Source organism: Augochlora pura, chromosome 3 (assembly GCF_028453695.1).
Source record: "Augochlora pura isolate Apur16 chromosome 3, APUR_v2.2.1, whole genome shotgun sequence".
Lineage (NCBI taxonomy): Eukaryota > Metazoa > Arthropoda > Insecta > Hymenoptera > Halictidae > Augochlora > Augochlora pura.
In genome coordinates, this window is record NC_135774.1 from 4,683,628 (window position 1) to 4,699,612 (window position 15,985).

A 15,985-nucleotide genomic window follows, 5' to 3' on the forward strand; every position below is an offset into this window, starting at 1 on the left:
GCAGGTAGAAAAACATCCTTGGCGGTTTCGAAGCGAGCGAGAGTTTGGGAGGGCTAATCAGGGGCGAAAGAGGAAGACAAGCGGGACAGGCGAGCAGGTAGGCAGATAGGCAGGGTAGCAGGCAGGAAGAGAGGAAGGAAGGGCGCTTGCGCGATGGTACGGCCGGGCTAGACGCGAGAGCCGCCACTCCCGAGCGCGTAGCGGTGTAGCGCGGGTGCTGACCGAGTGTCCCCGTGAGAAGAGCGAGAGAGAGTGCGAGAGCGAGCGAGTGAGCGAGCGAGCAAGGGTGCGAGATCGAGGAGAGTGGCGAGAGAAGAGAGAAGAATGTCCATCGTCGAAGGAAGGATCCCGTGGAAGCGGAGCCTGCGGCAGGACATCTTCGTCGGGCAGGCGGCTCCGACCTTGTAGGACACGCAGAACGAAGAGGGGATCTTCTACGAGGAGGATCTCGCCGCTATCTCCCTCTTCCACCGAGCCCCTGCCGTTCCCTGCCCCTTCAAAACCTCCCGATCCCATGATCCCAGGTGAGAGTCGAGACGGGAGGAAGAACAACGGAAAGAAGGCTCGCTGAGCATCGTCGAGCGGAGCTCGTCCGGTGGGACAGGAGGAGAACGCTCGCGAAACACACAGTGCCTCGAGGAAGCTCGCGACGGAGCCTCGCGAGCGTCCGAGTTAGAGTTTTAACCATCGTCGTTGCGATCATCGTCACCGTCGGTTCGTTGCTACAAGATTCAGTCGTACGTGTTGTATCGGATCGTCGAAACCCAGCCGAGACTGTATCGGCGACGCTGAGCTGAGACGAACGCGGTGCGACACGGAAAACTGGGTGACATTGTTGGATGTTGAAGTCGGCGAGAGGAGATTACCGTCGTCGGGGAAAGGAGATCCCGTGGTGGTCTTGTCGCGAGTGAAAGAAAACAGAAAGAGGGGTGGTGGTACTCTCGCCGTTGGTTCTCGAAGAGGACCGATCGCTCTCTGGAGGCTCGGCCGCGAGGGATCGGTGTGAGGTGATTCGATTTCAGCCGGCTATTACAGTGCACCGAGAGGTCGAACGCGAGTGACAGTGAAAAGCAAAGAACCCGGTGAGATACGAGTACCTGACAGCCGCCGAGCTGAATCGCGAGGAAAAGAAAAAGTAGGAGAGAGAAAGCGGGGACCGAAAAGCAGACGGAGAGAGCAAGACGGAGGTAGGAGGGCGGGGCGGGTGGGAGGGAGGTAGGGAGGGAGGAGGAGGAGGAGGAGGAAAAAGGGGGGAGGGTGAGACGCGGACGGCACGCAGAGAGACGCCGGGTCAACGCGCCAGGTAACAACGCCTCAGGACACCCGCTGACGTCCTCGTCGACGTCCTTGTCGTTGTCCTCGACGTGAACGTGAACGGCGACGCGCCGTGATTCCTCTCGAAACGCGGACAGCCCGTCTCGCTCCACGGATAATATGATGTCCTTCCACGCCGCCTCCTGGAGTTTCGCCCTCCTCGCGGCCACGGTCGCGTTGCTGCCCGCCACGCATCGTGCCCCGTTCGCCCAAGCCGCGTAAGTATCATTCTCATCGATCCCCGTAGCTCCCCTTTCCACCGACCATTATCAATCTTATACCACCTAGCCTCTTGCTTCTCTCTATCCGATCTCCTTTAGCTCTACGACCCGCACGCAGTTTTCAATCTGTGAGGATATCGTTCGCGCAGCGATCCTCTTTCTAACCACTGATTCTAGGCATCGGCACTCTGTAATCTTACGATCTCGATGGCTCAAAGATAACGAGTTCTGTGATCAGGTCTGATAACGGGACGCATTCATCCGCGGTTAATTGAAAACTCTGTCCTCGTCCTGTGCTCGAAAGCAGAGACGTACGCGATTCACGAGTGGGAATATACACGTACGTGCATATCCATCCAGCCGTCTCTGAATCGATAGCCAGTGGAAACAGTTCGCGGACTTGCCGTGTGTGTGTATGTGTGTGTGTGTGCGTGCGTGTGTTTGTGAGTGTGTTATGTGTAAGAATGTGTGTGTGTGTGTCTGCAATGTGTGTATTTGTATGTGCGAAGGCCTCTTTGAACTTCCCGGCCTTACGAATCGGCGAAGTTGATACCCGCAATGGAAACAAGCACGCGCACATTAGACCCCGCGACCCCCGTGCGGACTCGTCCCCGAAGAATCTCCAGTTTCGTTGTGACCCCGACCACGGGCGCGAACCTCGGAGTTCCAGTTAATCAACGGATACCTAATGCGGCTAAAATACCGCGGTGTAAATCAATAGACGCAGCTGATTCTACGCGGGCCCCGGCACGGGGATTTAATTAATGATCCATAATCCTATATCTCGATTATACGCTGGCAGCCAGTAGCCGGAGAGCGCCGCGGTGCATGCAGCCGTCCGAGCCGGGGACGAAATTGGTCGATAAACGGTTTTAATGGACGGCGATGTATGCGAAAAACGGGATGTGCCGCGAAACGCGTTCTCGCGCCTCTCCACCATCCTTGGGACATCTGATTCTCTGATGGACAGGACAGTACGACACCACGTGTCGACCCTGTGCATACGTACACGCGCGCAAACACACAATCTCGCAGCTACATACAAACACGCGCGTACACGTAGCCACACGGAAACACAGGCAAACGTACACGAGACGTCATCTATCTTCGACATGGCACTGCCGACAATACGCGGGGGCTGCGAGGGTCTACAGCCTTCGCCGCTGTCTGGATGCACGTTCGTGATTGCATGTAAATGAGCGGAAACATGCAGCTACGTTGCATGCCCAGACCTACGGCACACCGAGCGGGTGCACGCTCTTACAATGATCACAATGACGCCGCCGCCCCAACCCTCCCGTGACTCCAAGACGATGGCAAGGCGTCGTCTCGCGCTTTAATGGGGTCCGCCGCGTTTACCGTTATGTTAAAAAATTCATTTGTCACGTGATTATCGCTAGGACGATCTTCAAGCCGCGCCACTAATTACAGCTACCACCGGCGAGACGCGTTCTCGGGAGAGGACTTCGCGTATTTGTTTGTTCGGTAATTTATTGTCGCGAGTGTCGTGTCGGCCCTGCGGTTTTTCTCGCTCGAGAAACGATTGGTGTTCGTGAGTCGATCGGTTACGTTTCAGTGACGCGGCGATTCCTCCGAAAGTTTAAGAAACGCCGAGGTGTTGCCGAGAAATTTCAGTAATCTCGATGGAATTTGCTGAGCTTGGAATCGTGTTTGCGTTTAACGCGGTACGCGCGATATATACCACGATCGGGCACGAGGACGTCCTGCCTGCGATAAAACGGAAAATGTCAAACGGAGTGCATTATATGGCGAGCTTTTTGAAAAGAAACTTGTCCCTTTGTGTCCTAAAAGAAGCGTAAAGTAAAATGTTCTTAAAGCTGATGCTGTAAACACTTGGTTGTTTCTTTTTAAATCAATATAATTCTGCAAGCGGTTAGATCTTAATGATCATAACATTTTGTTGTGTGCAGCATACGTGTCAATTAGATAATTTTGAAGTGGTAACAAGTTTGTTACGGATGTAGTAATTACCGCTTTGCACGCGTGTCTGCTACTGAATTCTGTAACGATTAATAGTTATAACCACTGGTCAACGAGAAAAACGATAATCCATTCAATTCGATTTTTCATAAAATAAAATTTTATTGGAAAAAGGATTTATCATTCATTTGTAATAAATTTTGCTGTGCAAAGTAATGATATGCTCCAACACAGTGGCAGTTTCGTTGAAAAAAGATTTTCGTAAAAAATGTCACGTGAAAATTTTCACTGCTTACCACGTGGAATGTCTTTTATATCGTACAGGAAATGCAATTATTAATCCACACTCGGAAATTATTTATTTAGAAAAATAGATTGTTTCCGAATACATTCTTACAGTTCAACAAATATTTCCTCCTCATAAAAAATCTTTTGAAAACGTTACTGGTTTTTTAAATATTTGTTGACACGTTAAATTACAACTACGCATTAAAATACAAAAAAATTCTTTTTTAATGACAGAAGGTGACATATGCGGATCAAGAATCTTTATCAAATGGGACAGGTATCTTGTTAATCGTGTGTGTGGCGTGGGTGCATTGCCTGATCGGTATATAGCCAGTGTCTCGAGAATGACAGCAGCTTCGTGAGAACAATGGCGACGGTGAAATTAGTTGTACCGGCCCATCCCTTCTCGCATTAACGCGCGATCCACTAGCCTGGTATATATGTAATCCGCAAACGTTTTACCAACCCGAGAACTTGATATCGAGCGCCATTTTCCAAGAATGTTTAATGCATTTAGTTATCGGCCCCCATTTTCGCGACAGACTTAATCGGTTACCAAGACTCCTCTCAAACTGCGTCTCTACGAGGAGAAATATTGGTGTCCACTTTCTTTAATGCGATTTCGTTTGTTGATCCGGCTTCAGTGTGCCGAATGAGGGCCCCCATTACATAGTGAACATCATTCAGCGTACAAACAAGAATTCTTGCTTAAATTCATCTCCATTAGAATTTAATTAAAATGAACCTAAAGTGGGGTACATATAAAACGACCATATGTATATATCTCTCAATTTGAATATTATATTCTGTCTCTCCGCAGTTTTAGTCTGTACGGAGTTAAATGAGTTGAAATTTGTCAAAGCAAGAGGGAAGCAAGATTAAAATTAACACAAATTCATGTTTTTTTTTTCATTTCAGTTTTAAAGGAGTTGACAGAAAAATATAAATGACGCAAGTTTTTTAAGTAATACGATTGAGAGTCTAAATTAGAGTAGAATAATTTTAGAGAACACAGCGCACAGAATTTTCCGTTTTTGTCAAATAGGGGAACTTTTATACGAACATCTAGGATATTATTACTCGAATAAGAACTTATTAAAAAATTTTTGTACTCTCCTAATGGCTGGTAGGAATAGAATCACACACTGGGGCAAGGTGGAGTCAAAGACGCGATAAGCACAGTTCTACTTTGCATTCAGGCTGCAGGGAGCCTGAATTAACCTAGCCTCTTCAACACAAATAAGAGTCAGAGGCAGGAGATGCAAAGCGCCAAGATAATATAAATTATTTTAGAGAGCTTAATGTAGGTCACTATCCTAAAATGTATGAATTACGGAAAGTAGATCAACACCCAAAGATTAGTGGTGAAAAGCAGCGTCACTGGTTGCTTCAATGGAAATTACTGGAAGAGAATGCATGCCGCCGTTCGTTACTAAATTTCGTGGAACATTTTAGGTTACCGTTACATTGTGAGTTTAGGGTATCTCGATGATGATATCTGAACGAAATTGAGCTAAGAGGATTACAAGTGCTTCATATTATTAAAGACTGTGTTCGCTTGTTGAATTATTGGACCCATTAATTAATAGCTCCTATCGGCCATCGGATGAGAGATATTTTTAATCACATGGAACACTGCCATATAACAAATTTATAGCTTCATATTTATCATTGCATTGTAATTAAATTTTGCATTTCATATCAATTCCACGAAATTTCATCAAATATACATATAAATTGACAATTAAACTTTGAATGACATTTTCTTGACCCGAATAACATTATCTATTACCATTTAGTAAAATAACAATTATCTATATCAAATGACATTATCTATTACCATTTTGATGGAGGTATTTTTAATAATGTTTACTTTAAAGACGTTTAGATTTAGCTTGCTTGTTTGATCATTAATCACTTCTACTACTATTAATCTTTACAAGACATCGGTATTGATGGAAAATAAATAATACTATTGTGACAGTTACTAGTGTTTCATTTCAACTGCAAATCATGAGTAATGATCGAATACATTAATGGGCGTACTCGGCAGCATATAAGCGCTTATGCTATTTATGCACCAGGGGATTTTTATACAATTTTAATTTCATTTTAATCGAAATTATTCTAATAGAAATCTAAATAGAAATAGGAAGTGCATATATAATAATTAGTTTATTACAAATGATATTCTCCCGAGCTTACACCAAATGCCCGGGGGTATGTCATATACTAAAATATATTCTAAATACCTATACTAAAATACATCAAAGCTGCTTCACACTAACCTTCTTTTCTTAAAAAAAAATTTCAATAAAAATTATATTTATAAGGTTGTGAGTGCTATTGCAGCTGTCTGATCATACACAGTGTCTTCTACTTGTGTTGAATACGAACAGCGCAGTTGACATGCGATGTAATATATTTTGTCTTTTCTTAAAACTAAAAATACAAAATGACATAGTACTTCTTTCAATGTCGGCGTTATTGCCACTCATTTTTATTAAAAATAATGTGAAATTATGAAACTTATTATTCTCGAAGAAAGTAACATTTTCTTTTACAATTTAAATAATTCGGTAAAACATACTATTTAGAGTCTCCATGGCCGCAAGATTAAAGGAAGTATTTTCAGGAAAAACGCGTGTAAGGTGTTAAACGTCGTCCTAAGCACGTTGGAGTAGATATTTATTAGGGATCATAACTTTACGACTTTCGTAACGTTTTATGTGAAGTTTTCACAAGATAGAGTTTCCAAATAGTCTTATCGGATACAAATATTTTTTGAAATCAATTTCTCTAACACATTGTGCTCTAGATAATGTACTTAATTATACACGGGCATGTATACATTTAAAACGATTCTGTCAAATATTTTCGAATCCGTAAATGACATTGAAAAATGTCTGAAACGAAATTTGAATGGTTTTATTGGGTGCGTATTCTAATATTAATCAGACTTTTTTAATTGAACGCGTCGAGGACATATGATGGTTATTAGTACAAAATCAGATTCCAACAAAATTCACGAAATGTAAACGGTATCTGTTTCTTTGAAAATCAAAATATAATTTAACTATATTGTTATTATTAATTCGGTGTTAAAGTAAATGCATACAAACAATAAATAAGTATCTTCTTTTTCTACTAACAAATTTTAATCATCGTAGCTTTTCTCGTAGCACGAAAGAACCTAAATTCCTTTCAACATGGAACAAAACTATGCAAAAATAAAACTTCCAATTTCCCAAAATTATCATAATTAAAATAACAAGTTTCCTAAAAACATAACGATTTACTGAATACGTAAGAAAAGTAATTGTAAAGTATTTTTAAGATAACATAATGTATTATGAGATTGGTAAAAGTTACATTAAAACTAGCTCGGCTCCTTTAATTCAATTCGAACGGCATAAAACGATACATTACAATGAAGAAATGTTTCACGTTATGGAGACAACAAACCGTGAATATTACCATGAATTTGTTCACATGGCACGATTCAGACGATCCGTACGCATCCGGCACCTTCTCTCTACTAATTAGACCTTCGCTTACCGCGTATGTAGGTAGGAAACGTGTTAAAACGGTACACATAGGGAGGTCCCCATTCAATTCCTGGAAATATTAACGTTTTAAGGAGGCGACGGGGCGTGTTGTGTCTCAACAATTTTCATCGGGGTTGCTATCTAATTCAGGAAGGGTGGAAGAGGACAGTTAGGTATAGTCGAAGGGATTATCAATATTTACGCTCTTCCAGCAAGCACAGTTCGGGTCGTTCCACCTGTTTTCTCCTCGAGGGCTGTGCCTCTCTGTAGCCTCCTCCAAACCCCTACGAGTACCAACCGCGGACGTTCTGTAGTGTGGTATCGGTGATCGCAGTAGAGCTCTCGAGCAGGAGGGTGCTCCCGACGTGGCAGAGCTCCAAATCCTCCTACGCTGCCACCCTCTCGCACCGCTGTCGCTACCACCACCTTCCTCGACAATCTTTCCTCCCTCCCACCGTGACAAACCCACCCACCCACCCACCGACTCCCCCCAATCCAAGTCGTGGTCTACCCGCCACACATCAACGTTCTTTTTCTTATCGAGTGGAACAGCCCTTTTCGGACCCTCCTTCTTCTGTTTCCTCCTTCCTACATGCCCGGCCACCCTATTTTCCTTTCCCTTTTTCGATCAACCGAACCAAGCTCGACCCGGAATCGTGCCTTTACCGCCTTCATCGACGTTTCTCTCTGTCACGAACGATTCTCTTCGGCACGCCAGAGCTCCTAGATAAGTGTCCGGATGTCTTAAACATTTGCCATAAAGTATGGAACGTATGGATGTTCCGATGAAACAATAGGCTACAGTTTATAGCGTTGCTCTTGCAGAGGGTGATAGCAGCTATCCAACGTTCGATGCCCATTGCATGATGAAACATACGTGTTGACTATGCTCTTGGAGATGTTAGGCTTTGAGTGCCATTATTATAGGGGTTGATTCTATAGGGTAAGGCGATAGCTGTGTTTGCATCAAGCATTTCTGTTATATATGATGACAGGAAGAAATATTGTGTACAGAATTTGTACAGTCTAAATAGGATTATACCTATTCACACGAAAAAATGAACTCCGCAGAATATGGCCCTGTTTGTATCGTGCCAATTTTGTATATAATATTTTCTAATATCATTAGGAGTAAAGGAAATATTTGAAGAAAGTATCACCTTGTGTCACCTTGTATATGCCAGTTTAAGAGAAATGACCGTCGAGCTGGAACTGTTTTACCTTCGAATTATTAACGATTATCCATCACTGTTTTTCCGCCTACCAGAATTAATCAGTAATATCTTTATTAATATTAACAACTTTCATCATGAGCCAGCATTTATGTTTTTACAGAATGACACTTTAAAATATTTGCCTCTTGTAATCGAACACCCTGTATATTAATTTAATATAGTCACTCTAACATGAACATTTGCGTAAAAGGATTGCTGATATGATGCTCCACGTTCATCACTGGAATTCGAGAACGTGAAGCACTAGTATTTAAATGATATTTTTCACCGATAACGTGCATGTTATATGAGAGATATAGTTCGAGAATATTGTAAAATATCATATTTCACACATAACATATACGCTATTGATAGAAAATATCATTTAAATACTAGTGCTGCACCTTTTTGATAACGTAATTTTATTAATCGCTAATTATAAATAATCGCCTTGTACAAAAACCTAAAAATAATTTGTTTCTTACACTTGTATATTTCAGTTTACAAACAAAGTATTTACCTTGCACAGTAATTGTTGATGATAAAGGATGATTAGAATGAAACTGCGATCAAAAGACTGTGACATTTTATTAGAAAACTTGAAGTACTGCCAACAATGCTGTAAAACATCCAATGCTATCCTATGAAAAACACCAATAACTATGTTGAACTACTTTATAAAGATAGCTAGAAAAAATCGATTCTATACGGAAATACACGAACAAATGAATATTATCGAATTGGTAATTGAAAATATGAATTTACAATAAGAAGTGAAAATGTATGGAAACTATTAAAGTTTGAAAGTATTATAGAAAACAAAATTGATCACTTTCTCACTGAAATGTTCCAAAACCTATTTAAGCATAAGCAGACATTGTGATCAGTTGGTATACATAATATTCGATCCCCCCTCCCGGCTGCCAGCTATGAAGAACGATTTATCAACTTTTTGTGCAGAAGACAGACTCTTCATGAGTTGGATATCTTTGATGTAGAGCACTCCGAAACCTTCAGGAGAGACCCCATTTCGAAGCAACCCTCTTACTGTCGCGTAAAAGAAAAAAACGGTCTACTGGCATTAAACAGTTCTTTTGTTGCTAATGTATTTTTTTAAAACCTTTCATGCACGAAAAAATACGTGCTGGCTATAATAGTATTTGAATTAGAATGTGAGAATAGTAACAGGAATGATTATTTTCTAATCTCCGTTATATTCATAATTACAAATATTATTAATAACTTTTAGGTAATTGCTTTCAGCAGGTTCTAAAAAAATGTAAAAATATAATTTCTATTCGTATGTAACAAATAGACATTTTCAAGTATTTCTGTACGTGATACTAAAAAGTAAAGTAAGGCATAAAATATTAAGGTTTTTAAATAAAAGCACTGGAATGAATACTTCCAATACCTTTTATTTGAAATGTATTCACCTTTGATAATGTTTCGTATCCTTCTGATAATTATAACTAGAGTAATATTTCTCATATTGTTCATGAAAATTACTATTGAAATGTATGTATGAAATATCGAGTGATAATTTTAATTGAGTCTATAAGGCTGCGAACTGAATTCAGTGCTTAATAATCGCAATTATGCAAATTATATTTGTCGAAATCAATTTACAATAAACACAACTAATTCATCGGAAACAAAAGTTAAATGAACGTATAATATTTTATTAATTAATATTATCTCACGAATTAACTCTTTAACAGTTTAATTACATTGACCCACTCAAAAGTTAATTACTACATGGCGTCCATTAAATAAAGCTCTAGTTTCTGCATCACGAAATTCATTAGATTCGGGGTACCATAATAACAAATAAAATTTTATACTGTGTCATTTCCTTTGAAGATATTAAGAAATAACAAATACATAAATTTTTACCGTAAATTACAATTAACTTCAATATTCTTATCTTTTATTGTTAATTACGTATCTACATGTTAAATCAGGGAAAAGAACATGTTAAAGAACGGAAATAAATATTCTCGTTATCGGCTTTTGTAAATTGTACAAAAAAATGTTTACTTATTTTTAACACGTCGGTAATCGTAATTACTGTGATCAATTTTTTATTTTCTGTTTCCATTATATTATTTTTACTATTTCAGGTAAATACAATTTCTTTATTCACATTTCATCAATAATATGATAAATATTAAAATTGAAGATAAAATTTTATTAGATACTATTTCAATCAATTTTTATTCTACAACTCGACTAAAAAAACTTTTATTATAAATAAAAAGCAAAATTTCTATTAATAATACATTCTTGAGCATTGACAGTATAAAGTGAAATATTCTAACTTTCGAATATAAATAATTTTTGTAACAATACAGCCGATTATTATACTACTACAATATGAAAGATGTAAGAAATTATTTATACTGTCAAGCGATAAAATTCAATAATAAAGGAGAAGGAAATAACAAACTAAACTAAATGAAATGTTCCTTATATAAACCTCGATGTTTTCAATGTTCTTTAGGTAAAATCATCAAAAGTACATACGACCCGAGACGATCTTTAACGAGTTTCTTCTATAAAAACGAGGATACTAACAATTCCTTAAAAATATGAACATGACAAGCGCAGAAAAATCCGCAGCCTACTGACAATAATAACTACGATCATCCCGGGCACCCAGGCGAGCGAGGAAATCAATGCCAGCAGACGGGCGCAAACGTTCCTAAATTGGATCACAAAGAGCCGGTAGTTTCAAAGACTCTAAAAGCTGGATCGGCAAACGGAAGCCGATCGGAGTCGTCGAAAAATTCGAGAAGACTGAAACTCGGCGACAGACTTTGTACGCAAGATTTCATTTCGGGTCTAATCCGCGGTCGAGCTCGCAAAGGACTCCTCTAATCTCTGCGAGGCGGGCCGAGGCGTGTCGAGGCGGGCCGAGCCCTGGCCGGAGTATGAGACGTCGAAAGACGTCTTGAAGAAGCGTTCAAGGAGAGATTCGAAAGTCTCTGATCTTCGAGCACCGTCGTCGCGCCGTGGCAGATAATGATCATCTCATTAACCGTGCGTCACCTTTCCATGGCTGTTCTTCGCGACCAATTCCCGAGCAAGCGGAGGTGGGATTTGCCCTGTTCCCGGTGGCCCGGTCAGGACTAACAGGAATTGAAAACGACAGGCGGTGCTCGTGGTGTGGCCGCGAATAGACGTGTTTTTGCCGTGAAAGCGAAGAATCGTCTACCGCGGAAACGGGAGAAAACGTGCTAAGTCATTCGGCTCGCGCTGACCTACTTTCCGCGGAAGCGTAAAACGCGCGAGCTCCGCGACGACCATCCGACGAAACTGATTCTCCACCCCCGCCTTCTGCGCCCCTCTGGAATCCCCCTCGAACCCCTCGTAGACTCCCAGCGCCACCCTTTATCCCTTCGCGGCCGTCGTTCGCCACCAATGCGGTTACACCGTTGCCTCGCGCGTTTTTATTTTCCTTCGTTCTTCCTCGACACAATGAATGACGGTTGAAGAGCATAACTCCTGAAAAGACATCCCAATTTCGCGGCGAATCTCTGCGAGCTCTAACTTTGTAATATTACGATACCCGGAGCTTTCAACGCGCACTTGGAACTCTCGGCGAAGGCAGTTTCCCCGTGGATAGTCCTCGAGAATTTTGCTTCCGCGTTCCGTCAATCGAATACAACATGCTTTTCCCCCTCATTAACTCGTGTTTAGTTTGTCCTCGCCTTTGATAATCATCACGAATTGAAGAGGCACGCTGCCGCCGGCGAGGATCTCTTGCACGGTGTGAAACCCCTATTTTGCGGGCTCATATCTTTCGGTTAGGAGATCAAACCCGGCGGAAAGCGACTCTTTCTTTGAAAAAAGTTGTCAAAGGGCTTCCTTTAAAGCAATTTAACCATTGTCCGATCGATGGCGGATCACTTTTCACGCTTTCACGCTTTGTCGGCGACCACGTACGCGGTCTTACAATGTTGACAGAGATTTGCTTGGTATCCCTGTCAAGTAGCCCATTTGCTAAGCCGTGTTTACGCTATTGTAGCACGTAGCCGCATTCCTCCTTTCAATCGAGCAATTCTATTTGCGCCACGATTACTATACCGCGGATATTTATACATTCGTAACAATAGTCAAAACTTTAGAAGAATTGAAGATCCTATAATATTCTCCGCAACTTATTATAGTTAATTCAGAATCGGTTCATGATGGCTGCGGTGTCTCCACGCAGTTTTATACAAGTTTGAACAGTTTCAACGCAATATTATATTAAATTTAGAAACTTCTTATTTTTGTAGTCCTTAAAGTTATGAACAATAATAGATTGGATTTATTTACTTGTGCAATCATTATTATCAAAAACACGATAAATCAAGATGAATTGAACATTTTTGTTCCTAGTAGTGTCGGTGTTAATGAAAGCTTGTTATCAGTGTCGTATAATCTTATTTGCATAAGCAATCTAAACAGTAAATTTAGATAATTACAAAATAAGTCTATGTAAACAGTATGTTATTGTGAAGCACATTTGTAGTAATGTTTTATTAAAAAATCCATTTATGATAGTAGAATCTATCATAATGCAAACCTAATAATGTGTAAATAAAGAAAAACCTGTTTCGCGTAATTCCAGTATTAACTTTTTAAAATTGAATGAAACAAACTGGTTCCAACTGTGCCCACAGGCATTCGCTGCGACAGTACTCGCAGCAATCTCGTGATAGTACATATGGAATCTCTCTGGTCTAATTAAAATGTCCATTTCACTGTGTTTTACGATTAAAGAGACATTATAAATGTATAAGTACCAGCAATCTAATTATGACAAGGGAAACTCGAACGACTTTGCTTTTCTCTTAACATCGTACTTGATATCCCACGACACGCTATGCATTTTAGACGCCACAATCGACCAATGTGCACAGCGTGTAATTAGAAGTATGATTAATTATGCAACACCTAACACCTTCTATCAAGATAATCGGCCGTTGTCAGAGACCCGAGGTTTCCACCAAAAACACTATCATTATTTGAGAAGATTTGCATTGAAATACTGGGGCAACTGTTACTCCGCATTCAATAAAGATGCTTCAAACATATCAAAACTGGGACGACCGTGTCCAATAGCTCACAGTGTACACGCTCGCCAATAAGGTAGCCCGGAATCAGTGGCCGGCTGTTAATTATCAATGACGCTAATGGACACGATTCGATTGCGATATTGCGATCCGAGAATTCCCCGGATTCCGCGCGAATTTGATAATTCAGTTGAGATAACATGAGCGCGTCATGCGAACCGACTTCCCTGTTCAACGGGTGCGGGTGCTTTAAAACATTCAAAGTATGCAAACTCCGGTTTAAATCGGATGTAATTGACGACGATTAACGAGTCATCGACGCCTCGGCGCGACGCGAGTACGAGGCGTGTACAAGCGCATATGAAACGGCCTAATTGATGAACCATAACGTAACTTTGCGTGACACGGTGTCGAGCTTAGTCACTCGGAATATCTGCCTCTCGAATAAACGAGGAACGTCCGTGTTAAAATTAGTTCTACCGGGGAGAATAAAATCTAAGCATGTGTGCGCACATGTGTGCTCGACTAGAGAACTTCGTGCGAGTTCACACTTTTATGGAGAAATATTAACGAACGAAAATTACAACGGAATTTTATTTTATTAGAGGATGCTTTTAAGCTATTAAACTTGTATTTTGTCAGCTGTTGAAAATTTTTACATTCTGTAATCTGTAGAAATTTGTGGTTGATAATATACTTGACAGTAATAGTACGCAAACGTTATGCATGGTGCTTGTTAGCTAAACCGTTAAATTTTTCAAAAAATGTAACAGTATAGTTGCGGGTCAACATACAAATTTACGTTCGAACGGTGAACTTTTCGAACAAAAATAGAACCGATAATGTTTGTAATCATTTATAACTTTATTTATGAATCGTTTACGACACATATTTGCGATACTCTTTTTAGATACGTTAGTTTTTCTACTGAGTTTTAAGAGGAAACTGCTTGGCCAAATAACAATTTCTAAAGTCTGGCTCTAAATGGATCCGGGCCTCGTAGTTCCTATGTTAAACAGAAGCAGAACGTGTTAAAATAAACAGGAACATGTTCCGGAGAGGCGAATTTAAATGTGCGTACTTTCGTATGCGACTAGACGAGGTGGCTGACCATACTCGACCTTTTCTACTCACACCTACAGGGGAACGTTGAAATACACCATTTGTCTTTATTCGAATTTGAAAAATCAGTTCAATGTTTTTTCTCAACTATCTGTATAACTTGAACTTGGTTGTAGCAAAAATAGTAAAAAAAAAATAAAAAAAACTACTCATCGATAATTTCCGTGAATGAAAAGCGATGTGACCTTTTATCAAACGCTTCAATTTTCATGTTGCATACCTTTTACCACTTCTATATAATATAGCAGTAGTGTAGTATTCATTTGCGTGAATTATGAATGCGATTCTACAAAATTTACGATTTACGTCTCTAAACCATAAGTATTTGTTCCGATGATTTGATTCATTTAAAACGCGCTGCTTGTTTTTTTTTTGAACATTTTCAGTTATTGCACGATTAAAATGAAAATACTCGACTGACCCGTAACATGAAATGAAATTTTGCATAAAAATCGAGTGCACTCTTAACGCAAAAACTCTTTAATTATAACATAAATAAATATAATAATTTCGCAGTTCTCGTATAAACTATAAAACTACAAGACCCGTAATCTTCTAAAATATTTCATCCTGTAAATCTTCAAATCGTTTTACAAATTGCGTTCATTCAATTTCATGAAATAATTCTCCATTATTTTAACGCGTACATCACAGTTTCAATTGCAAATTGAGATTTTTTAAATTCTTTGCTCCGAATTGGTCCACTCGGTTGCAGCGTCCTCAGCATAATCACGAGCTATGCTTACAACGCGGGCCGTTCCGACCCTTATTCAGCAGCCGAATACAGCCGGCCGATGTCAACGAACCCAAAAGGCTCGCAAAGAAACATAAGTTCTAAACGTTCGAGCGAGAGGGGCGAGGTTCGCGCGGATCTCTGTTTGTTCAGCTGGGTCTCAATCAATTTGTTACGTTGCGACGCGACGCACGACGATAAAGAGAGAAAGGTCGACGATCTTGACGACCCAATTCAAAGAGAGCAATAGAGAGGAGAAAGAGAGAGAGAGAGAAGACGAAGAGAAAAAAAGGAATACTACGTGCGCAGCTGTTTTTTGTGATCCGGCAATTAGTAGCTGACAAATGAAATGACGCGGTGAGGGGGAAAGAAAAATAGGAGCGAGAAAGGACGATGGCGTGACGAGAGGATGGGGGTTAGGGAGAGAAAAGTGACCCGCCGACAAACAACGAATGCATATTTAATAGTGAACGATTATTAATGCCCGGTTACGAGATGATTGATGGAAACTGTACCGAGCTGCGCGGACTTTAACGATTTC

The 15,985-nt window shown here is 40.6% G+C and overlaps 1 protein-coding gene across 7 annotated transcripts in view; it reads left to right on the forward strand.

Moving 5' to 3' along the window:
* Positions 1–1,264: 1,264 nt before the first annotated feature.
* Rdl (Resistant to dieldrin) overlaps positions 1,265–15,985 on the forward strand; it is a 189,172-nt gene continuing 174,451 nt past the window's right edge. For all 7 annotated transcript variants that reach the window (XR_013493768.1, XM_078177412.1, XM_078177414.1 and 4 more), the window contains exon 1: positions 1,265–1,532. Coding sequence is in view for 6 of the 7 variants with exons in the window: in XM_078177412.1 (XP_078033538.1) it covers positions 1,435–1,532 (98 nt within the window). In the remaining variant the exon portion in view is untranslated. The remainder of the gene's footprint in view (positions 1,533–15,985) is intronic.